Genomic DNA, 25609 nt, shown 5'->3' with positions numbered 1-25609 from the left:
ATGAATGCAGTATATGGACATTGTTTGTTTTGAACACTGGGTGCAAAAAGTGGCTTCCCTAAACTTGATAATGTCAGTCGCATTTATTTATTTTTTTTCCCCACGCAGAATCTATGGACAATTTTACAGTTTTGAACTGTGAGACAGATGCACTCACCACTAGCTCACCATGCCGTCCAACATCAGATGCTTATTTTCTGCATTTTTCCACCCCATATGGAGGAAATACACACACAACAATCTTGATAATGAGTCAGCAAACTTTGTGGCTCACTGTAGGAACAACAACCTCAAAAAGGGCTGGCAGCCATAATCTTTCTAGATAGGAAACTTGAAAATATCACTAACCACCCGTGCATGTTTAATTTAGCGTTTGCTTTCTTCATTCATATTGTTTACTGTGCGGTACTTATTTTATCCTCGCCGTTTGGAATGTGAACTATATCTAGGTCTTTTTTCCCCCCTTTTTTTTTTCCTTAAAAGGCCATGTGGAGTGAAGTGCTAGTTTCCTGTGGGAGGGCTTTCCTCTCTCTCTCTCTCTTGACTTTGGAACTGCAGGCTAGGCCCATCCTCATCCTCTCTCCTTACCCTGACCACCTCAGTCCCTCCCAACGCACACACACACGCACACACACACATACACAAACCAAAACTTCCTTTTTATGCTCCAAGAACAGTTGTGAAATCCAGTTAAGGCCAGATGTACATAGTAGAAGTGTTTGTCTGTGCGGGCTACACACACTGAACTCCCACACACACACACACACACGCACACCCCCACGCATACACGCACACGCACGCACACACCAACGTAACAAGAGGTGAGCGTGCGGTCATGCACAAGGTAACAAGAGACGCTCTGCAATGGAGTCCAGAGAAACAAGGACATGAGGACGAGCGGAACGGCTGCGGGGAATTAAAGTTTGATGAATTAGAACAGGAAGCATGGTGATAGTGAGCGTGATTTTTTTATTTGTGTGTGTGTGTGACTCATTGTACAACACAGTCTGTCATGAGACATTGGTCAATATTTGATATTTACATACGTACGAAACTTTTTTTACCCGTACAAAATAATGGAACTAGAAAAAATATTTACCACTGTTGCCATCATTAAAGCCTTTATTAAATGTACAACCAATGCTTTCTGTATAATTTTGCACAATTCGTAATTTCAGATTTATCTAAAAAAAACAAATTCCATATCTGAATGAAAATTTTTCATTTTTCCTGGGGTCAAACTTTTGCACAATGTGTCCTCTGCACAGATGACTTGCATACACAAGTCCTCTTGTTGACAAAAGTGCGCAAACAATCAAATCTGAACCTCCTGAATCATATCCAGGTGTGTGTGTGTGTGTGTGTGTGTGTGTGTTTTTATGTGTTCCAAAGTGTATGTGTTTGTGTGTTTCCAGCTCATCGCCAACAATGATATGCTCCATTTGGCGTCTTATGTTCGCGCTCACTTCGGATTGGTTAGTGATGACGTAAACATCTGCAACTGTCTGGAGTCCGAGGAGGTTTGTGTGAGCAAGCGAGTCGGTGAATGTGTTGGTGGTAGTAAACATAATCATCATTACATCATTGCAGGAAGTTGCTTGTAGAGATCAAAGGTTACAGAGCGTGTGTAATGTGTTACCAGAATCCAGGTGTTGTCTTGGGCGGGAGAATCATGAGGGTTTTATTTTTTTGCTTGTTTTTCTTGCCCACCTCCAGGTAGTGAAAGCTTGCACTCCGATGTAGAAAACTGATCGGTCACCACATTAGGTACACCCCACATTTCAATGCGATTTCATTGACTGAGCATGATCATAGCAGACGATTGGTGGAAAATGGCGAATTGTAGCCTACGTCACGCTTCAGCTACAGAGGAAGTCGTAGAAGTGGAGTCCTGCAGTGCTTTTCGCACATCGAGCAAATACGCTTTCCATTCATTTTGGCTGGAATTGAGCATGGAAAGTGAGGCGCGGTCCTCAGGCTTGAATTGAAATGTGGTGGAAATCCATTTCCTGTACACTGTGCATGCTGGGATCACCTGACTCTTAATTTTCCTTATGGGAATAAATCTGTCTTGTCGTTCTATCCATCGGTCTATTTTTGTTTTAGCATTTCACATATGTTTTAGCATTCTGGGGTTTTGCCTTCTATTTTTCAATGTACTGTAGATAACCAAAAGACAATGAATGGTATGCTTGTTCCATCCAGATCGATAGAATTTCTCAATATTTGTTTAACGACACGCTCTTCAAAAATATTTTCAGTATTTTCTGTTTCGCTAATATGTAACCTGAGTTTGACTAGAAAACATTGTATTAAAATCAATGGCTGACTCTTGCCAACCACAAACCCCCTCACTCGCTCCTTAAAGGATCTGCAGCTGCAGCAATTTTCCTTTTCGCTCAGTCCACTTCATCTCTTCTGCTCCACATGCCAAGTGACATCGTGGTTGTGGTTGTTCCTCCACATCAGCATTGCCGACAGCTGCTCCATGCATCAGCCACTTGCAACAGGCTGTCGGCTGACGTTCTGGGGTCTGCGTTTAACAGCTTTTCTCCTCATAAAATGCACGCTGATGTTTTACAGTGTAATTTTTAACCAATGTGACGCTCCGTCAATGTTAGGCAAATAAAATATAAGTGGTATTTCCAGGGTGGAACTGGAAGGAATGTGACACACGCTTACAGTATGACACTCATCAGCTGCAAATTTTAAGTATGAGAAAATTTTTAATGATCATATGGCACGGAAGTGTGCACTTGTAAAATATAATTCACATTTGTGAGCTTTGGAATTCTCCAATGTTGTGTAAAAAGTCTTAGCCATAGGATATGTAACCCGTCACCAAACACAAACTGACTCCCGATTGAGGTTGAGCACTTCACAGCGGCCAACTTCACACCATCCGCAAGTGGAGATTTTCTAGCTTCTTCTTATAAATGTACTTTGTGCACGCCAATCTCCTGCATGGACTCCAGCAAATCCGTTATGCTCGCGCCATGTAGACCGCATGAATTTAAAGAGAATGAGAGGAGCGTCTTCCATTGGACGGAAAACAAGTCAGCTGTGTTCACGCCCACAACGGCGCAAACACCCCTTTCTAACTCGTTTCTCCTTCAGACCCCTGATTCTATGCGACATCACCTTGAAAGAGGTTTGCTAATAAAGCTTTGAGACACAGACATGATCGCTGAAGAGTACATGGCAGTTAAAAACAATCATTAAAGCAACACAGCTACAGCTGGTCGTTCACACTTTTGCATAATACCAATTGCTTGCTTTTGTTTTTCTCCATCTTATTTATGATGCTAGGCCGCAACAACATACCTACAGTAAGTTCTCCCTCCTCCTCACACTCGCTTCTTCCTGTTTGTATGCTCTTGTTGGTTGGTCAAATATGCCTTGCTCTCTCTCCTCCACAGCGTTTCTTCATGCAAGCACACCACCCCAAATAAGGACATCATGCATGGGTGAAGACCGAGAGAGCTGAGCAGACCACTCCTTAATGGAATGGTCTTGGATGAGTGCTTTGATAGGGTGAAGTGTTGGAGAGTGATAGTCGGGGAGACGGGATGGAGTGCTTGCAGAGTGCTGAGTGGAGAGGAGAGGAGGTGATGGATGAGAGGAGGAGGACTGGAGGACCTGTGGGCAGGTACTGTTACACTTTACATCACTCCTCATATAGGGCATAACATCTCCTCCACTCTCGCACTGACAAGAGCTCTTCTCGCCTCTCAAACCGCACGAGGACTGTGTAAGAGACCGTTCATCATCTCACCAAGTCGGATCCGAACAAGCAGCCGCCATGGAGGCCATCAAGAAGAAGATGCAGATGCTGAAACTAGACAAGGAGAATGCCATCGACAGGGCGGAACAGGCAGAGACGGACAAGAAGGCGGCTGAGGACAAATGTAAACAGGTGAGTTTGTGAAGGGGAAAACATTGTGCGGTCAATATTAATACAACTATAACTTGGATTAAAAACAAAAAACTAAACAAATACAGATACAAATAATCGGCAAAATATTTCCTTGTTGCACATATTGCAACCACATGAAATTCTGTTTTCTTTGCCACTTGTTGCTAGGCAGACCTCTTAGGCCTTGTTCAGAAAGCCATTAGGAACAGGAAATGAGACAGAAATTATGATCGCCAAAAAGTCACAAAAGAACATTTTCATAATGAGCGATAACCCCAAATTGCTGTTGTCAAGCGGGAAAAACTTTTCATGCTAGAGAATAACAATTTTACTTCTAGTTCAAATAGTACTTTGAAATGTGAGGACGTCTTCGGAACAAATGTTTATATTCAGCAATCGAAATATTCATATAATCTCATTGTTGACGCAGAAGCACACAGCTCAGAGGAGACCTTCTGGAAGCACTTTTCTCATGTATTTACATTCCCCGGTGTTCATTTACTCGACTCTATTGCATGTCTTGGCATTAGTCTAACTGCCAAGAGCAACCATTTAGTGCAGCCAGCAAAAACAAAGTTTTTATATTCAATTCTACTTGTGCTTGATATAAATATCTAATAGGTACACAAGGCAGATGAGGGCCAAACGTGAGCATCCTCGTATAGAGCCCCTTTGACAGGTGGTACCAACACCGAACGCCCCTCAAACGCATGCAATTGTTACAAGCCGATAGTGACATATTTACACACACACGCACACACACACACACCCCCACACATAAGATGACTGTAAAGGGTGTCTGCTCGCCGATAACAACACTAATTTTGGACACTGAAGTGGGGACAATGATTATGCACTATAGGGGGAACACTTATCATTGTGTGTGCGTGGGAAGTCGTTGGCAGACAACAGCATACTATTTAAATGTACACCAAATATATATATATATATATATATATATATATAACTTTGTTAAACGAGCATTCATTTGATAATGTTTACTATTATAGAGAGCATACTTGAGTTCAAAATTTGCAAAATGTGTTTATTGAAATGTTACAACAGTATGTATCGCAAGTAAACTCCAATGCATTGTTTGTTTCTATAAGGAAACCATACTTGAATTTATACATTTGCACCTTCTTTAATTTGAAAATAACGAATTTTATATTTATTGTTTTGTCCGAAAGGAATATTGATCGTTCCAATTTTTCAAATAATTTGATTTGACTTATTTTTGAAACATTTTCTTGTTTTGTACCCGCCAAAAAATCAATGATTGTTTGAATAATCGTGATGTTAATTATTACCTAAATAATTGTGATTAAATATTTTTTTTCATAATCAACTAGCCAATCAGCAAATGAGCACAAGTTGCATAAATTGGAATTAAATATAATGAAAGAGAAGTATAAAACACAAATACTGTATATCATTAGTATAGTTCGAAATGGGGAGCAATTCTTCCTCTGAGCTCGCAGAGGTTCTCGGTTTTAAAACTCAACTCACGCCTCTGTGGGCTTTGCAAGACTTTAAATTGCTGTGAATGTGAGTGGAATGCTTATTTATGTGTTCCATACGATTGGCTGGTTACCAGTCGAGGGTGTACCAACCTCTTGCCCAAAGTCAGCTGGGATCGGCTCCAGCTCACCTGACACTCTCATGAGGACAAGATCGCCTGAAAATTGATGGAGGACATGTTGAATGACTGCTCATTATCAAATATAAACATATCCTACTAAATGTTGTTTTCATCTACAGCTGGAAGAAGAGCTGCTTGACCTCCAGAAGAAGATGAAGCAGACAGAAGATGAACTGGATAAGTTCTCTGAGGGCCTGAAGGACGCTCAGGAAAAACTGGAACTGTCTGAGAAGAAAGCTGCAGACGTGAGCGCGCGCACACACACACACACACACACACACACCCCCACAAAGTGGGGGTCAAATAACTTTCACATCACTCAACTCGACTCACTTTCCCTTCATCTTAATAACTTGCTGTATCCACACTCCACTCACGGCAAAGCCTGACTGAGCACTGTGGAGCCTGCTATTCCGCAGCTGGACTCTGTGGAAGTAAAAGCCAGCTGTGGCTTCACTTTGATCCAACGTGAACGCTTTGGAGCTCTCAAGACACTGCGCATTCCTGTGCAGCCACTCCTGAAAGATGAGCGCTCTGCTTCTACCACGACACACTCACACACACACGCACACCCACGGACACCCCCCCCCCACACACACACACACACAAAACCACATCAACAGTTCCCAGTTCAGTTTTCTACATTATCCTTTATGTCCTTCCACCCCCTACAAAAGTCGATGGAAGTTGAAAGGGGCACATTCATAAAATTCATACATTTCCGTCTAATCTTTTGGGTCTGAGGAGGAAAAGCCCCTTTCTTGTCTCGGACGACAGCCTCCAACTCTACCAGGAGGACCGAGGTCCTTCACAGGTCAGGTTGCCCCAGGTCTGCATCTCGATCAAATTCATCAACATCGCGTTACACCCCCTGCGCCACAACTTAGACCTGCTTCCAGCTGGTCTAAAGATTAGTCTTCTTTCAGCCTCCAAATTGTCAGGTGTGGTTGTAATCTTTTTTTTCTTCTTTCACAACATTCCCAAAGGCTTTCCTCTGAATGTCAGATGCTTGGGCTCCAGTTTTAATGGCTTCATGCCCCATTTGAGAGCCTCTCACCACATTACGCGAAACAAGATTGAGATGTGAAAGTCAACTAGCAATAAACCAGCACTTCAAATTGGAATGTTAATATCAACTCTAAAATATTGCTTTCATTTCCTTGGATTTTGTAGGCTCTTACGCTGTCTCCTTATTTGCCCAGTTCCCCTTTTTGGAGAAGCATTCCAAACTTGTTTGTGTATAACTCATCTTTGCTCATCAAAATTCGCACCTGATTTCGAAGTTCACAACAATCAAAATGAAATAATAGGTTGACTCTTCTTGCACACAAAATAATCCTCGTAATATTTTTGTTTGTTCATAGCCTGACCCCCCCACCCCAGTATAAATTTAGTATGTGATGAATAAAACCAGTAAATCACATCACAATTTGAGTTTATTTGCAAATTTAAAAAGCAAATGACAAAGGTGACAAATCCAAGCAAGCAAGTCTTGATTAGGGACTCATTATACACATCATTAGAATATAAAATGGCCCATCTCAGATGCGTACCACCAGTAGGCGGTCATTCATGTTAAGACGACTGAGTAAACACTGCGGAGAAAGAAGTGTAGTAGATGCCGTTGGAGGATATCCCGGGGAAATGCAGTGTAGCAGGACACACAAAGGGAAGAGAAGTGTGTCAGTGAGTCACGCCGGATTAAGCGCCTGCTCTGTTTAAATAAACTCAAAGAATAGTTCTAAGAGCACTTAGTTCCAGTTGTGTTTCAAGAGCGATCAAAAGCGATGGCCGAGTGGTCTAAGGCGCCGCGTTCAGGACCCAGTCTCCCCAGGAGGCCTGGGTTTGAATCTCGAATTTCCCCATTGTGGGACTAATAAAGGGCGAATTATTATTATTATTATTATTATTATATATACTGTTTCGAATGTCCAGTCACTAAATCTCTCGGTCACTTAGAGGCAGTAGTCATGCCCTGTTAAGCACACAGAGGGCCCATGCATAGGGCAGTCAAGTTTTAGGAGTCTGCAAGGTTTTACAACGATCAGAATGTTTTTTGATTGTTATGCCTTTGATAATATTTGCGGTTTTATTTTTGATTTCATCATACTCTCGGTATAATGCTTTGCAGTTGCACGCCACTGCAAACCACAATAATAAAGAGACGGTTATATAAATTGCCTATCCACAAGGTGGCTGCATATGTTAGGAATGTGTTGACTTGCTTTGGAGCAGTTACCTTTGCTGAGTGCAGAAGTGCAACACCTGCGGTGTTGTTTGCATCGCAGTTTGATGGTTTGTGTAAGGTTGATGCAAGAGCAACATGTCATTTATTTATTTCCATTTTTTGTTGTTTGAGTCTTGTTGGAAGCATCCCCCCCCCCCTGACCGTATTCCGGCTTGACCTGAAGAATTGTGACTCACACCTGCCAACCTCGAGCGCACCGTTGTCCCTCCAGTTACCTTCACTTTGGATATTCGTTCATCATCGGTGCAATTGAACACCAGTTTGTGGAGGCATGATTCGATTGTGCAAGCCTACCGAATGTTGCGTTCAGTAAGTGTGGACACCATTCAAATGTGGGTCATTGCAGTTGATTGGCAAGTCAAGCAGCTGTGCATTCCGCGGAAGATTCTGATTCCAGTATCAGTAGCACAAAAAGCTTGACATAATTAGTAGCATCTCGTAGACGCAATTCAGCAAATGGTAGCAGCAGTGAAAACAATTATTTCTTCAGGGCAATGTGATGGGAGAAGAGTTTGGTGGTGGTTTTGTTGAGGGGGGGGCGGGGCTACTCTGGAATGTCAAGAATGTCGCCAAGGCAAACAGAAAAGCCAGCACTCCTTTCTCCAATGAAATCTACACTTCCAGCATTTATGTTGCAAATCCGTGGAAGTAGCGGACGAGACAGAGGGTTCTTCCCATGCTTGACATTTCAGACGAACAAGCTGCTGGCCAACTTGTTTGACTCCATGACCTGGTGAAGCATCCTTTTGATGTACACACTTGAGTATCATCTGCCAAGTATCATCCACACAAAGAGAAACATAATCACAAGAATTAAGAAAATAATTGCCACAGTTTGTTTAGCCTCAGTTAATCATTGACATGCTCACTGAACTGAGGTCTCACAATAAGCTTGTACTTGTAGTGACTTTAAATCAATTGAGCCACGGCAGAAATATTAGACATTTTAATAGTTTATCATCTTTTAGTGTGTTAAGTGCTTTTGCTTTAATATAATCAAATGTGTTTTTTTATTTTTACATATGGTTTATCTAAGAAACATTTACATTATTTTAGTGTCCAAAGGTACATGGTGTTATGGTTAAATTAACCAGTGACAGCTTATCACTCGTGCCATTCATTTGCAATCTTGACGTAGAGGGTTGAACTTTTGCTGCTCTGTCTCAGATTCTCAAGAAGTCTCCATAAAACCTCAAAAAGTCTCTAGATTTGTTGAAAGTCATTTTGCTGGAGGGGTTGGAAAAATTGTTAACTATAGATAAATAGTCACCAAGGGAACACTGAGCTTTGTTGCAACACCCCAACTGAACCGTTGTAGACTTGTCGCAATAATGAAGTCAGAGAATTTTTTATTAAGATACCTGAGGCTGACATACAAAGCTAACCACTAGAATACCATGCTGCCTATGGCATAATATGTCTCACTAGGGAACAATAAAATGTGAACACCGCATGCTTGCAAGATATTGCAAGATATACGCTGCTTAATACAGAAACAGTCCCTACTGCGAACATCCACATACCTAGACCGGAATCTGTGCAGTCGAGACAAATGAATTAGGCATAAATTAAATTCAATTTCAATTTCATTTCAGCACAGAAGGCCTTGCTGACTGTACTTTATTGTAATACATACGTTACATCCGGGTATTTCATTTACAAGCCCTATCGAAGCGATGACATCAGTCATAGGGATCAACTTTTTACACATATTCAGACGTAACCCATATAGGACCCGCCCCTTGTGACCTCACCATCCAATCACGTCTCTCCTCCGCTGGCCTACAGTTGTGACTCTCTCCTCCACTCACTCAGCCTTCTTTTATCCCTCCAAGCGTACGGACTAAAAAACTGCTACATTCCCGAGGACGTCTTACCTTTTGCCCCCCCTCCCTCTCGGCTTCCATTCATTCCAACGCTACAACAGAAACATTTGGGGGACCACATCAACATTCCTACTTCCTGGTTTTATCACGCATCATTTTTGTTGAACTTGAACGTCACTCGTTGTCGAGACTTCGGTTGGACCTTTTTTTAATGCTCATTGTAAAAATCGAGTTCAGTGTTTTTCCTCGTTAAGTAGTCCTTAAACAAAACTCGCGGTTTTTAGCCCCCTTTTTTGTTTGCATTCCTTTCTCCTTTCGTCCACGTGTAGAATAAAGTTAAGTGATTAAAATCAGTCGACAATGGCAGGTGTGAACTCTCTGGAAGCTGTCAAGAGGAAGATTCAGTGTTTGCAGCAGCAGGCGGACGACGCCGAGGACCGCGCTCAGATTCTGCAGAGGGAGTTGGACGGCGAACGAGAGCTCCGGGAGAAAGTGAGACAATCAAGTTCTTGTCTTTTTCCTTCCCCTTCACGTTTATGTCGCAGTGTTTTGTAGTTGGTTTCTAACACGTCTTGGCCGACCGTTCGACTGTCGGCTGGGTTCCGTTATTTGGCGGCAGCAGGAGAATAAAGGCGAGGAATAAAACCGTGCTATTGATTGGTTGCCGGGTGTGATTGTGCCACAATGCAAGGCGTTGGTCCCTTTCGGAGGGGGGTGGCGTAAAAGTTTAGATTCCTGCGGGCCTCTGCGCATGCGCGATGCAGTTCTAAAACCTCAAGCTCTCCTTTTATCAATAAACATGATTTAAACAACGCTTAATGCTTACATGATCAATTATATGAATTGCAGGCGTGCTAAGTTAAACCAAATAAGACCGAGGTTGTGCATTCTAAACAAACTTGAACATTAAAATAAATACATAACTTGTAACAAAACCTAAAGTAATGCAAAGGCATGCTTTACTTTTCTCAAAACTAATAAACTCAAAACGATCCATCGATACCACTTATTTTCCAATACAGTGCTAACATTTGAGTACTCGCCGATACCAAGTACCAATATTTGATAATTGATTACATTGTGTAATTGGGATGAAAATCTATGTTCTTTTCATCAAATATTGTTAAAAAGCAAAAAAGCCTGTCATGATACATTTTTCAGGACGATATATTGTACTATAGAAACTATTGTGATAACCAGTAGTATAATTTTCTTTTTTTTTTATGCCGCTCATATAGTGATCATGTTAGAGCAAATATAATAATGATGATAATAATAATTATTATTATTAATTAAATGCTTTTTAAGAGCAACTGTCTTTCAATTCTCAAGAATATTGCGCTCAACCGGTGTTTGGTCCCAGTTGCTGGTTTGTTTACTTTGCTATCTCAGTGAGTGGCGAACACTTGCGAGTGTTTTCACACGAATTTTGTTGTTTTCGGCAGGGTTCGTTCAGGGTTGCAAGTACATTCGGCAAACATATGCAGACAGTTTTTCTCGTTGTAAAGAAATTTTGAGTATGTTCCAAATTTTATGGCGCAAACCTCTTGCTCAGTCAGATACAGACTTTAAAATTCCGTGGCGTAGTGAATAATCGTAGGACGTGTATCAAAAAGCAATAAAATAGTATCAAAACAAGCAGCGAATATGATAGCTTTTAGCCCATGCTAATGGTTGCGTCAGCTAGCATTGGCGCTACTTGGCTACCATTAGCGCTACTGTCAATTGGCACGAGAGCGTGAGTGGTTGTACTCGACCTTTTCAGTTAACGTTACCCAGATGAGCATAAGCGCTCTAAAAAATGGAAGAATGGGTGTTACATTAGCATTGAAATTGACTCTTCCTGTATCCCTAATTTAAGATATATCTCTGATTACTTAGTAGGCAGGCATGAACTTGCATAGTTAGTTGCAAAATCATCTCTTGGTATGATATTGTCATTGACATCACTAGTTCCACAAATGCTTCCTCGATCAAGACAGCCTGTGTCGCAAGTAACCCAGCCGTCTTTTTTTTTTTTTTTAATTGTGTCACCTGCCTGCCCCTTGACATGACTTACGTCAGGGTTTTTAAGTTCACTATAGAAGAGTCGGGAGAATGGAAACGCTTAGCAAGCATACTTGGAGTACAGTTTTGTTTCATTTATGGCATCTTGCAACTGAGGGTGGCTGAATGATATGGCGAGTGAGAGGGGATGGTATGGCTGTAAAAATCTGGCAGATGATTTAAAGAAAAGGCCTGCTTGGCCTTACTTTCTTCACAATTTACATGCATAACTCTACTGATTGTGGTCAACCTTGCAACTCGACATGGGTGACATGAATGGAATTTTCTTGAATGGTCAAATGAACAATTAATTAATTTCTTAAATTATTATATTATCCCAAAGAGTACATATGGCCATTTTCATTTTTTTTTTTAAATTTTATTTATTTATTTTTTACAATTCTTTTAACACTTTTTTTCTTTTAACCGATTTTTGTTTGGTTTACTGGAAATGACAAACACTGCACCCCGCACACGTCACTATAGCGCCACCTCCCATTGTGAGTCCGTCTCTCCCCAAACCAAAATTCCGTCGTAGTACCAAGACTGCGCAACTTTCTGTTAGCTTATCTGGTAACTACACTGTGGTCACAAAGTATTCTCTTTGTTTTTTTTTGGGGGGGGGGGTGTTGAATTGTTTTGCAACACAGTGCACAGCGTGACCTTCAGACACATTCAACAACATCCTTTGCTATCTTTGAATGGAATGCAAACAGTCACGTAAGGTATCAATTTCTGCCCCCTTGCAGACATTGTAGACTTTATTCGGTCTGACTTGGCCAGCCTGCGTAAACTCATTCTCTTCACGTTCCACCAGGCAGCTGCGATCGAGGGATGGTTGAATTTCTCTCTTATTTGCCTTGACTAATCATCACATGCAATTTGAATTGGTCTTTACAGCATAAAGGTGTTATTGTCCTCCTTCATGCTTATAAAGTTAAATGTTGCGTTGTGTCGTGTGGCGGAGCGCTGCACTCTCATATGTGAATAATTAGGACAATCTGGAGTTATTCCTTGGCACAAAGGAGCTTCCATGGGCGCACAGGGAGATCAAAAGAGAAGCATTGCTGAGTGTGTTCATGGAATGAATGGTTGTCTCACAACGTGGACACGAGAGACAGAGACCGCATTTCAGGCTAAAAATGGAATGTAGTCGCTCTTAGTTATTTTTACTTTTTGTGGTTGCAAGCTTTTTGGAAGTGTTACTGTCTTAAATTTGACCTGGTTGTTTGCTTTCTTCACTGTTGAACTGTTTGACGATCTACTTTAAGTTCTATACAAGCTAAGCTGTTTGTTGCTTGTATATGGATCGAAACATGACTTCCTTTTTTTTTTTCTTCTTTTAACTTGAAACTGCATTTTGTTTACCATAAAGAATGCATGCTTGAGAAATCTTGGCTGCCCTGCCCAGGATGTCGCCTGCCAAATCTGGCCTGCACTTCCTGTCACTGCAGGCCCAGTCTCACAAGAAGATGAAGTGTGTGTGCACTCAAAAAAAAAGTAAAAAAGAAAGAAAAAAAAAAAACAGCCATTCATCTAAAGCACATCTCTTGCTCTCTGTCCTGTCTCCCATTGTCCGTTTAAGAAAAAAAAATGCCGTAACTGGAAAGATCACGTTTTATTCCACTCATTCATCTTCCCTTTTCAACACTTGGCAGTTATTCAACCCATAATGCACTTTGCCAGCAGTCGGGCTTGAGCTTTGGTAGCGTAATGCCAATAGTGATGAACGGCGCTGTCATACTGAAGCGTCTGGTGGCTTCTTCAAACTGGCTGATGGTTTTCTTTTAGCAGAGTGAAGTCATTTAGGGCAGATTACATGTTGTGCAATTTGTCGTGTTTCAATGAGTATTGTCCCGTTTTTTTTTTGTTTTTTTTTTAATTTTAACAGATTTTCTACATCAACTGATTGCCAACTCTTAGGCAATGTCATGTTCAGGTTATATAGAATGACCTCCGAGGAAGGAACTATCAGTGCGCCACCTTTGTCATTTTAATTTGCTTATACTTTGTTCTTAACAGTGGCTTATTGTTTTAGTGAGGCTGTCATTTATCTGTTGCCTGGCTTGACAGAATGCTAATAACATTACATTGACTACAGTCCACTCGGCGACGGCGGTTGACTTCCAGTTGGTTCAAATTTTGATTTGCCAGATTTCCAATGTGTTCTAATTGAAAGAATCTGAAAGAGGCAAGTCGGAGTTAGCCAAGTGGCAGCTTGTGTCTCACACTAACCAGCACTGCAGGCTCCAGATGAACTCAAACTACACGACACCAATCACGGAACATTCGACTGGTAGGGGAACAAAGAAAACAGGAAGTAGAACTGTAGCCAAAATAAAACCACCGACTTAACTGAACCAACAATTCCGCTCAGTCATCCATGAGGAAAAAGCCAACGATACAGCGAAACACACGCAGAGTTAATACAGTGACAATTCAAGGTGGATTTCAAGTTTGGGGGCTTCAGAAGTTAAAAGTTCCACTGCACTACACAAATTGAAGAATTGGATACAATTGCTAAGTGATGAGTACAATGGCCCCATGGCACTCTTGCTCACTATTGTAACAATTCCAGCTATTTGTGTCACTATTAATCGTTTTCGCCCAAAAATATGCAGAAGTGGGTTGAAGAATGCCAGCTTCTTCCACGCCTAGCATAACTTTCCTCACTGCTTCGCATGTATAAATTGAAGTTGTCACCACGTCTGCAGCAGCGGGCTTCTGCTCCTCTCACACTCGACATTCTGTGGAAAGAATGACTTCCTGGTTGCTGTGTTTTCTTTGGGATTCATCCCAAAGACGAGCTCAACTTTCCAAATATAACGCATATCGGTTGCGTGTCGCCAGTGGCGGGCCTTCTGGGGAACACTCCCACGGCGGTGGCTTTGTGGCAGCCAGATAATTATGTGATTATGCCGACCCAAGACTGTGTGATTTTGTTGAAATGATCTGTGCAGTCTGTGCCAACAAAAGCCAGATTTACTCTTAAGCCTTAAGATGTTTTTGAGCTGAGCGAATTGGTTGACTGACTAAGGGGAATAATAATGACGTATCCATCCATCCATTATCCGAGCCGCTTCTTCTCACGAGGGTTGTGCTGGGGCCTATAATAAATAATAATAATCGGACAAAAAAACTAATTTGGTGCTGCTCAAATGCAACAAGTCTTCATGTTGTATCAAAAGTGAATGGTTTTTTTTCAGTGCCTTGTCAGCAGCAGCATTTAACATTTAATGGCAAGTATTAAAATGTAGCCATTGTTTATCACAAGCGTTTTTTTGGGATCCCAGTTGGCTTTGGGGCAAATTTTAAAGAGTAACTTCAAAACTCAATGGGCCTACAAAACGATCGCTAACTGCCATCTCGTTGAGATAACCTGGATCCAAATCACTGCTCTTGACTTGGGATCGGTATTTAGTCCGTGCCCAAAAAGAGGCACGTAAAATGCTTTATTGCCGGGTTGTTTACTTGACCGGGGGACCATTTAAAAACTCTGACCTCTATTTAGGGCCAAACCACACATTGTAAAGCTGTTTTCCTGTTTTGGGTTGAATTCAACTGTAAAATCATCTCAAAGCTCAATTGTAGGAAACGTTATATGAATATATGGGAACCCGTTACATTTCCATTGCATACACGGCGCTCTGATTTATTTTGGGATAAAAACAATTCAATCATTAATCTCTTATTAACACTCCCCTCTTACTAGTGAAATGTAAAAGCAATACAACGTTACGTTTTATTGACAAAGGCGTAACTGCAATGTGTAGCTTAATTTTTAACAATGTAAACTGACACTAGTCTAAACGAAGTTAATATTGATTCAATAAAATACTACCGTTACGTAGATAACTAGCACAGAACTGCATTTGCTTTTCGAGGTTCCACCTATATTCACGTATTGGGTGGGGAGCGGCTATGTCAGGAATAACCTCCACTGAACCACAGCGGCGTTGTGTCGCTCATTAGCCCACTGCCCTGGAATCAGCTCGTAATTAGATTCATGTCTGCCGTGGCCTTGATTTTCTTCCTTTGGATACTGCGTATATGTACGCTGTATCTTTTCAGGTCAGTCTTGTTCGATCTGGACCATATCCAAGGGACAGATTAGTTTATGGACAGCAGTGATTGTCAAGAAACTTTATTGCGTGTCATATTGTTTGGTCACCATAGTTACAGTTTCACTGTTGCACTCTGTAAGGAGGAAGGAAACGTAAGACTGTTAGGCAGCTGAATCATTTAATTGAGTGCAGTTTTTATAGAATAAACTTTATTAGTCTTGCAATAAGTGAACAATAGTAGCACTCGACTAAGAGTAATGAACATGATAAGAGTCCCACTTGTGAATTTTCCGAGTTACGAGCCGATGCTCGGTTGATTCATTTTGTTGTGTGTGTTGAGTTACGAGCAAGCTATAAAATGCTATATTACTTTGTATGTATGCAGATGTGAATGTGAACAAAAGCACCAAAAAATAAATACAAATCTGCAGCAGTGCGTGTGACTAACAATACGTTTGTGTACGACAATCCAAATTTTTCTTTGCGAGAATGTGTTCTATGTAGTCTCACTAGTCGAAATATGGCATTCTGATTAATATTGCGTTTGCGGAATATTTGTGTTTAAATTTTTTTTTTAGCAGGCTTAGGGTGCGGCCATTTTGTCAGTTGCTATCGACTGAATGACATCACGGTCAGCTTCAGAGAACAGGTGCGTTGTGATTGGTCGTTACCCAAGCAACTGTGATGTCATTTTCAGTCGACAGAAGTGAGAACATGGCTGCCCCCTGAAATGGCTAATAACACCTGGATTTTACTGTTTAACTCATATTCCGCAAACCCGTTATCAATCAGAATGCCAATTTTCGACTGGTGAAAGCGTATAGAACATTTTATTCCAAATTCTTTTTTATGGTTGACTTCCCCTTTAACTTTACATGAATCAAAGTAGAAACAGTCGTCAGGTCCATGGCATCTTTTCAGCTGAATGTTAACTGAATTCTGTGCAAAAAGGGGTGGCAATTACACATATGCCAGTTTGGGGTATTTTAAATGAACAACGTTCTGTCTGCAAAGAGATGCCCCTTCGTCTGGTTATGGGGAAATCTGATCACTGACGCCATTCTAGCCAGTTGCGAGCTCGCAATTCCTTTATGTCGGTGTTTGAGGGGAGGTCGAGCTTTTTTGAATGAGTGTTTGTAGTTTGGATGTCTGGAAGTGCGCTTATGCGTCTAGCCTAGTTGACCTAAAGCTCATGAAAAGCCTGTTTGTTTGTACTCCAACACTGTTCGTTGTCGCACACAATTCAGGAAGTAGTAGGTCATTTCTGTTATTTCAGGTTCCACCCAAGTTCTGTACTCTTGAGCCAGATGTGCTGTCGACAGAAGTCAGCCCGCTCAAAGTAGATTTGACGGTGTTGAGCGCTTTTCATTCGCTCCACGGTGGCTTAGGTTTTCTCTTCTTATCAGCTGCTGACTGTTTTAACACACGTCGGCTCTGATTCGGCCAGACGTTTCCTGCCTGATGTCGGTAGCCTCCCCCCGACAGGAGTGTAGGGGAGTTGCACTCTGGAAAATAGTGAAATAAGAGAGAGTGAGTCTGAGGTGGAAAGAGATTTTCCAGCCGATTAAAGCGGCACAGCGACAACATGGTTAAATCTGCATTGCTTTCAAAAGGAAAGCATGCCTTCATTCCCTGAAAGATTCCCGACTGACCCAGTTGACACCGCACTCCCAAATGCAGCGGTGCATATTAACGACCAACGTGGCCCAGACTTGAGGTTTCATTTGAGTAGTTTGTACCAAAGTAGGAGCTGGTGGTTTTCATTATATCCTTCCTTAAGCTGCTGCACATACCAATTTGGATACTTTTTCCTGGCGACCATGTTTATATTGCAGCTGCTTTTGTGTGTCAGCGTTTTTGGGGGAGTAGGGTGAACATTTTTTAGCGCTATCGGAGATCACAACATTGACTGAAAGCGCAAACACTCTGTTTCAATTTTAAGAAGTAGACTGTGTTGTTTTTTCTCAGAAGTTGAAGGGAGTCCTCCAATTTCAAACCACAAAGCTGTTCATAGTGAGTTTATTGTGTAGATCTCAAAACTCAGTACTCTTTGGAGCAAATATTATTGATGAGATTATGAATATTTAATAAATGTTTGACACCTCTTTGTCATGATGACGTCAGCCGTTTTCTTGTTCAGATCTGAGAGCGTCTGCTGAATTGCTAATGTAGCCGTCATCTTATTTTATGTCTCGATACGCATTGAGTGAAATACATTGTGTTACATCTCCGGAAATAAACCCCCAGTACATTTAGAAAACCAGACGTCTTGTAGGATATACAGCAGGGGGCCACAACAGTATGTTTTTGTGGAAACAATCACGAGGGTCTCTGCAGTGTCTCATTTTTTTTTTTTCCATTGCCCAACTGGACTGAGATTGTCAATGAATCTGTGCTCTGCAATCCTTCCTTTTTGTCTTCTTTCAATTTTGCCCCATTTTCTAATGGCCACCACTCTGGCTTGCTGTAGATCTGACTTCTGAGCAGCATGACGAGCTTAATGAGTCACTGACCTACTAACTTCTGCCCTGCAACTGAACACAGAATCGTGTTTGTCTAAGAAACTGCCAGCTGCTCTCTTTCCTTTTCAAACTGAAGTCCATTTTTAGCGCTTGAGGTTTCACAAAGTGGTCATTTCTATGAGCAAATAAAAGAGTGGCTACTTCAATCTCGTATCAGAGTAGAGTTCAGTCTCTTGTGTAGATTGTGTCTCAAGTTTGCGATGCCAATGGAGGAGATGATTGAAAAAAATATATAGTTGTCTTTTGATTGTCTTTTGTCCTCCTCCTGCCTTTGTTTACACAGGAATAATGAGAGGACTTTCATTTCCCCTCACCTGACCCAATTGTGCATGCAGAGTCAGTGGAAATGAACTTTTTTCGTTTATCAAATCCCCCAAATTTAAGATTAATAAAACTGACTGAGATTTTATCAGCTCTTACTACAGGGATGTCCTGTCATGCGTTCAAGTTGGACATCAGAAGTGCAACACAATGGGGGCATGGGGTAAAAAGTGGAAGGCGGTTTTAATTCAATTGGAAAATTGATGTTGCTATGTTTAGAAATGGCAGAAAATTTGCAAAACAAAGGGCTGCTTGTATGCCTTTACATTGTTGTGCAGTCTAGGTAAGAAAAGTGAAGTATTCTTTTTTTTTTTTTTGGCGTTTATCAAGCAGTGGAGTTTTCTCAACCTTTCCTGTTTGTGCCATTTCCCCCTCTTCCTGTTTAATCAAGTGGGGGAGGGTGCACCATCTTGGATGAGTTAAAGTTGAATGAATGAATGAATGAATGAATGACTGACTAAATGAATCTTCCCCCTTTCCTGTGGTCTTTTAGGCGGAGGGTGATGTCGCTGCTCTGAACCGTCGCATCCAGCTGGTGGAGGAGGAGTTGGATCGGGCCCAGGAGAGGCTGGCCACAGCGCTGCAGAAACTGGAGGAGGCCGAGAAGGCTGCAGACGAGAGCGAGAGGTTAGCTGGATTCTCCCCAATGACACACGCAGTTAGTATGTGGTCGGCATGATGTTCCCTAATGCCCATATCATTGCTAATAGGTCAATAATGCAAATAGTTTCTTAGCGCAAAAGTACAAGCTTTTAGGTACATACTGCATTTTTTCACTTCACTTGAACACATCTTCAATTTTCTAAAACCGCCGTCACGCCGCTTTAGGGGAATGAAGGTGATCGAAACCCGAGCGATGAAGGACGAGGAGAAGATGGAGATTCAGGAGATGCAGCTGAAGGAGGCAAAGCACATCGCTGAGGAAGCCGACCGCAAATACGAAGAGGCGAGATCTTGACTCTGGCGGTTCATAGAACGGAGACCGACGCGGGTCTTTTTCATTTTGAAGACATCCCAGAGGCTTAAGATCCTGTTTTTCTTCCTCCAGGTGGCTCGCAAGCTGGTGATCCTGGAATTAGATCTGGAGCGAGCCGAGGAGAGGGCCGAGCTCTCAGAAGGGTAACCCCAAAAAAATAACAATAATAATTTTTATAATGTGCAATTAGGACACCACCAAGGTGGAGCTGGAATGTAATAATCAAGATGTGATTGAAGTGAAGACTTTCATTTTCAATTGAAGATCATTTTATGCACCGTTTAAGAATTACTGTCATTTGATGCAAAGCAACTCCAAGGACTAAAAAGTATTTAAACAAACTACCATAATTGTTAGTTTAACCGTTTTTTGTTTTTTTTTCCATCCTTTGCAGTCAGTGACCCTCATGTGATTGTTTCCACAGCAAAGCCAGTGACCTGGAGGAGGAGCTGAAAAATGTCACCAACAACCTGAAGTCCTTAGAAGCCCAGTCGGAGAAGGTGAGCGAGTCAGATGACGGTTCAAATGTTTCAATTTACATTCCAGATGGGTGAGACTAAGTATGTCATCGCCAACAGTTATAGTGGAATGAAAACGAGCTCCCATGTTGAGTAAAAATATTGTGTGTGTGTTTGTTGTTTGTCATTAGTACTCAGAAAAGGAAGACAAGTACGAGGAGGAAATCAAAGTTCTCAGTGACAAACTGAAGGAGGTGCGTTTGTTGTTCATTCATCCCCGTGTTTTTTAAAATTAATTGTCATAGTCTGGATCATGGGTAAAACAAGTCACATATTTTAGATTTTAAAAAAAACTTTCAAGTCTTTCCTCCAGGATTTAATACATATAAAGTATCATAAAGCATTTTGCGGATGTCCATTGGTATTCGTTGTGGTCCTCTATGTCCATTTCTTTCCCGCTTCATTTCTCTAACTAACAAAGAAATCTTAATCGCACCTAATTGTCTGTGTTCCCAACAGGCTGAAACTCGTGCGGAGTTTGCAGAGAGGACAGTGGCCAAACTGGAAAAGTCCATTGATGACCTGGAAGGTATGAATTTAGTTCTGCGCGTCGTGTACAACAGTTTTGACAAGTCAAAGGAATGTATCATTTGTACCTTGTTGCGTGGAGTACAGAACAAGTTAAAAGTCGGGAAACTCTGTGTGACTATTTCAGGTTCACTTTTCAAAAAAGAAAATAACACGGGTTGCTTCAAAACATTGCAGATAAGGAAAGTGGTCAGGGACGAAAATACACATCTGGAAATGCACTCAAATGTTTACTGTTAAGAGTCATTGCAGTAATAACAACGACTGTTTTGACCATTATTATTGAGCGCAGATCACAATACCTGTTGCTAGGCAGAATTCATGGAGCACCAACAATTTTGCCCCATCGGCCAGTAAAAATGTATTATCTCATTTTTTTTTTAATTTATTTATTTTTTTTAGAAACTTAGATATCCTTTTACCGGGTTTGCAAGATTCTTTGTGTTGTTTGAAATGAGCAGCAATGTTCTTGGTTTGGAAATAACCAATTTTGAATGGCCTGCTTTCTCATTAGTATTCAAAAATCATTAAGATGTAAATAATCTTTACTCCGATTGGGTCCTCCTTATTTTGATATGAAAAACAGCTTTTCTATGATTGCTTCATTCCCGATATGTGGGCGCCTTGTGGCTGCTTCTCTTAATCGTGTTGGCTCTGTTGGAATTAAGCAGGCTGAAATTGTGTTTGAAACAGGTTTACTGCAATTTTTTCCTTAACTCGTTCAGCCCGAGCATAGACGGAGAAGCAGCTGTGTCACAAGGCTTTGTTTGCTCTGCTCAGTCTCCGTCTCTGGATTGGATTGGTTTTCTCTTGTTGAAAATGTCAACTTTTGTCAAAATGTCCGTAGCGTGTTTTTTTGCAGGGAAAATTGCAAGCATTCAGTCATTCCATCCTACATGTTGTTCTTGCTGACATCTTTTGTGTTTTCTCCTTCCTCCCTCTGCCTGCCCTGCATCTCGCTCTGCTTTCCGCCTCTGCTCTTCCTCGACACCCGCCTGTACTTGCTGACCTCCAGATGAGCTGTATGCTCAGAAGCTCAAGTACAAGGCCATTAGCGAGGAGCTGGACCATGCCCTCAATGACATGACGTCTCTGTAGACGCGCTTGGCTCTTCTCCTTGCCCAAATTCATCTTTTCAACGTGCCTTCTGTCCATCTTATGGAATGCCAATTAAAAGCTTTCTCTTTCCTACATAGCCGCTCATGTCTTTGCCATTATTCATGCTTGCATATTCACGTAAAACAGCGCCAGTGACACCATTTACTCTGTTTTGCACTGGTTTGCGAGTGCATTGACAAAGAAGGTGAGACTTTGTGTGACTGTAGTTTTATTTTACCCTTTGACCTGATTTTTTTTTTTTTTTTTTGATTTTATGAACACTGACCAGTCACAACATTACATCTGCACATGGTCACATCTAATACAAAAATATGGATTAAAAAAAACAAAACAAGATGCAGATCAAATTATTTAACAATATGATTATTAATGTGGTTCTAGTCTCTTTTTTTAAAACATTTTTGTTCGTGTAGAAATCCTCACTTTTTAGAATATAAAATGTGCATGCATGTCTTTTTGTCTGTTTTTTTTCTCTATCATACCAATAGCCAGATAGCTTTTTGCTCTGGCTTTTCTACTATCCAAAAAATGTGTGACAATAGCTTTGCTAACATTGTGACCTGCGTAACAAAAAATGCTAAATTAGCTAATGACTGAAAAAATGCACCTTAACTGTATTAAGGTAATTTACTATTTATTTTTCATGAGAAAAACCTTTTGAATGCCGGGGCTTAATTGCGTTATTCTGTTGAGTAAATGAACGCCCGTATCCCATTATTTGAGGAACTATGGTAGGTTAAGGCCCCGCGTTTCATCCAGCTCTTTCTATTTGATCCCATTAGCTCGTGCAAATGTTGTGGCTGGTTGGTCAAACTTGCTATTTGTGCATATTTCATCATTCCCCTCGCAAAGGCATCTGCTGTTGAGTGCATGACAAGCAGGCACATCACCATTGTTGTTGGGATTGTCTGCATGTTGCACAACTTAACCCAAATGGTGTTGTTGTGACCAAAGCCACATTGCGGAATTAATAATCACACTTGTATTTCACAACAGCGGTGGGTTCACCATTTTTTTTTTCATTGTCTTTGCAGAAAGGTTGTCACATGCCAAAGAGGAGAATCTGGACATGCATCATGTCCTGGACCAGACCCTGCAGGAACTAAACAGTTTATAAACACACTCGCACACACTCTCTCACACACACACGCACACACACGCGGATGAGATGTAACATTCCATAAATGTTCAACTCCATTCCACAACATTCCTCAAGTAAGAGGGCATTTGTTTGCTTGATGTTCTTTTTGTTTCATAAAACGCAACTCTTTTCTTTGGGCGGGAAGTAAACACACCGTTCCTCTTAAAGTACGCAAATTGCCTCCCAACAATTTATTTTGACCACTTTAAATAGAAACTGTTCCGTTTTATATTGTTTTGTTTTTTTCCCCTCCCATCCAGCCACACCTCCCAGTTGAGGAGGATGCTCAGATGAAAGTTTACTTTTTTTTTTTTCCTACTCCTTTCAATGGCAGCATGACTCTTAAGCGCCACCCAGTGGTGAAATGCAGCTAGCGACCACAAGTAGCAGGCTTGTGTCAGTCAAACACATCACCCTTTTGTGTTTCATAATGGGCATTTCCTGGTACAATACAATTAATTTAAAATGATTACATATATTTTCTATGAGTTAATTTTACTTTTAAATTTTCCACTTCGAAATGGCAATTATGTAGCCAATATTATGATTAGCATGTATATGCAATTGTAAGCCCCAAACTACTGGAAGCATTGTCAAATCAGACCAGCCACGCATCCTTATTGTATATATTAGAATAATGTTAGGTGTTGTACTGCCTCTTTTTTTTTTTTGTTTTGGTTGTTATTTTGATCACTTGTTGATGCCCGGGGAACCTTCTAGACCAAAGAAAACTCACAACACGCACAATAAATTGTCAACACCATTTTTTGTAATGTCATCTCATGCCAGCGCCATTTAAAAACACCTCCCATTATGATTCACATTTTTTTTCTAAGTACCAAATCTCCTCCATGTCACTTAATAAATGTTTTGCAAAATGTCGACTGATTTGTTTGGTTTTTTTGGTGCATTCCAATTCACAGCAATGACATTTCATTGAAGGTATATTGTCATTTGTTTAGCAAAGATTTTTTACTATTACTTTTTCTTAAACACCTGCGGACGTAAAATGCACAGTTGATGACAAGTCTGGTGTTTTTTTTTTACTCCAGGTATTAAATCACTCCATGTTTTAATTAGCAGGTATCGTAGGCTGAAGTTGTCCGACCAGTACATCTGAAGCCGTTGACACACTCGAGTTTGTCCGTGATCCTGCTAGCCGGGGTGTGTGCTGCCACATTTCCGCTCAGTGATATTTCCTCCTGAAGGCACATCCTGGATAGCCAAGAGACATTCTGTAACTGTTAGTTGCATCCCGCATGAACCACGTAGTCAAAGTATAAAATGAGAAGTCATTGAACAGATCTCACCCGTGGTTAGTTTACATTTCCCTCCACGGGGCCTGCAGAGGATTATTGAGCAGCCAGCACAAGGCACCACTGTCTGAGCATGGCTGTAGATGGTAGTGATCTTGTAGCAGCCTGGGACATATAAAAAATCGACATTGTATTATAATTTTTATTAAAAGAATTTGGATTCTGTTGAGCCTGCCCACCCGCCAAATGTGAAATCAAACCACCAAGTCCACTGTTTAGTTATCAACGCCCGTCTGAAGTTACCCATGCATTTGACATCCATGAAGTAGCTATTTGGCGACTGCACCAGACGCTTCTTCTTGTGTCTGGCCTTCTCCTCAGCAACGCTGGGGTACATAAGGTCCTTAACTTTTTGTTTCTGAAACACAAAATACTTTCTGATTCCACTGACGTAAATTCTTTGTCTTCTCTAAGTTCTTAGACGCTTCTATGGCCTCTACTCACGTTGCAAAAAAAGGTTAAAGCTTTTTTTCCACGATGCTCATCTCTAACCTATTTTTGAGGTGTTTTGACAAGTTATGGGTCACGTGAGACTTCTCTTGTGAATCACGTCTCAGTGAGTAGTTTTATTTTTCTTTACTTTTCGAGACAGCAATACAGTAGCAAAAAAAAAAAAATGCCAGTGGGGGCCATCATGTTAATTAGTCAAATGGAATCAAGACAGGAATGTACCCGCAAACACTCTGGGCACACCTCATTTCATAAACAGCACCCAAAACAAAAGCCAAATGTAAGTAACGATTTATTGCTTGTTTGATAGTCATAAAACTTGTTTCACACTTGTCAATCACACCAAATGAAGTTTCAGACTTTTATTGAATGCAGGAACACCGACGGGCAAGTCCAAGCATCATTGTCGACAACTTAAGTGATATTGTCTAGTCAAATCTTTAACATAAATCAATCAAAAAATATCTATCATTTTGTATTCATTCTTTTAATCTGGAGAAAAAAATAATGGCATTTTTTACACACTTGTATTTTTTCATATTTGTAAATAACAAATTTGAAATAATGAAGTAAAAATAACAAAATACTTACAGGCATTTTGCTCCAATGAAACAATTTCTTCTCTTCTGATAAGAAAATTAACCCCCAAAAATTTAAAAATAAAAAAAACAAAGAAAGAAAAGATGACGGTGTCGCAATGTGCCTGTCTGGACAGAATTTGCCTTTGGTTCGATTAAGTGTTGTGATTTGAGTACCGGAGCAGGAGGAGTTGACGCTCGCCACGGAGAAGACGCGCGAAGCCGGTCGAACTGGTCCACAAACTTTATCTTTGCTACATTGCTTTCGTTTATTCCGTGCAACATAAAATATCAAGTTTCAAACAACAATGACTCACAGTAATGAAGTCTGATAAAGATGGGCCTTACATCGCAATTAGTACATATTTTAATAAATTTGAGTTGATATTTGTATAAAT

General features: G+C 40.9%; 2 protein-coding genes and 1 long non-coding RNA gene across 7 annotated transcripts in view; 2 read left to right on the top strand and 1 right to left on the bottom strand.

Moving 5' to 3' along the window:
* The window catches only part of LOC148324434 (uncharacterized), a 29533-nt gene extending 27144 nt beyond the window's left edge, over positions 1-2389 (top strand). Inside the window, exon 8 of the long non-coding RNA XR_015846312.1 lies at positions 1416-2389. This is a non-coding gene — a long non-coding RNA (uncharacterized LOC148324434). The remainder of the gene's footprint in view (positions 1-1415) is intronic.
* A 1096-nt stretch (positions 2390-3485) lies between these two features.
* Positions 3486-23751, top strand: tpm4a (tropomyosin 4a). 5 transcript variants are annotated; one of them, XM_088313117.1, is made up of 10 exons: positions 3486-3721; positions 3759-3916; positions 5678-5803; positions 19079-19212; positions 19414-19531; positions 19634-19704; positions 19986-20061; positions 20211-20273; positions 20539-20608; positions 21623-21798. In XM_088313117.1, exons 1-10 carry the CDS (start codon positions 3616-3618, stop codon positions 21703-21705), a joined length of 1005 nt encoding a protein of 334 aa, XP_088169243.1. In that variant the 5' UTR covers positions 3486-3615; the 3' UTR covers positions 21706-21798. The 5 variants fall into 5 exon arrangements, with proteins under 5 accessions (XP_088169243.1, XP_088169240.1, XP_088169239.1 ...); XM_088313114.1 differs by having other exon boundaries at positions 3492-3649; positions 3717-3916; XM_088313113.1 differs by lacking the exon at positions 21623-21798 and adding an exon at positions 22761-23751 and having other exon boundaries at positions 3493-3649; positions 3717-3916.
* Positions 23615-25432, bottom strand: LOC148324432 (small ribosomal subunit protein eS27-like). The gene is made up of 4 exons (XM_088313119.1): positions 25225-25432; positions 24427-24541; positions 24178-24288; positions 23615-24082 (listed from the first exon to the last, which is right to left on the bottom strand). Exons 1-4 carry the CDS (start codon positions 25228-25230, stop codon positions 24054-24056), a joined length of 261 nt encoding a protein of 86 aa, XP_088169245.1. The 5' UTR covers positions 25231-25432; the 3' UTR covers positions 23615-24053.
* Positions 25433-25609: the final 177 nt, after the last annotated feature.

Source organism: Idiotropiscis lumnitzeri, chromosome 13, assembly GCF_059441095.1.
Source record: "Idiotropiscis lumnitzeri isolate Australia: NSW breed Sydney's pygmy pipehorse chromosome 13, RoL_Ilum_1.0, whole genome shotgun sequence".
Taxonomy (NCBI): domain Eukaryota; kingdom Metazoa; phylum Chordata; class Actinopteri; order Syngnathiformes; family Syngnathidae; genus Idiotropiscis; species Idiotropiscis lumnitzeri.
The sequence above is the reverse complement of the archived record's forward strand: the minus strand, read 5'-3'. Positions and strand labels throughout refer to the sequence as shown.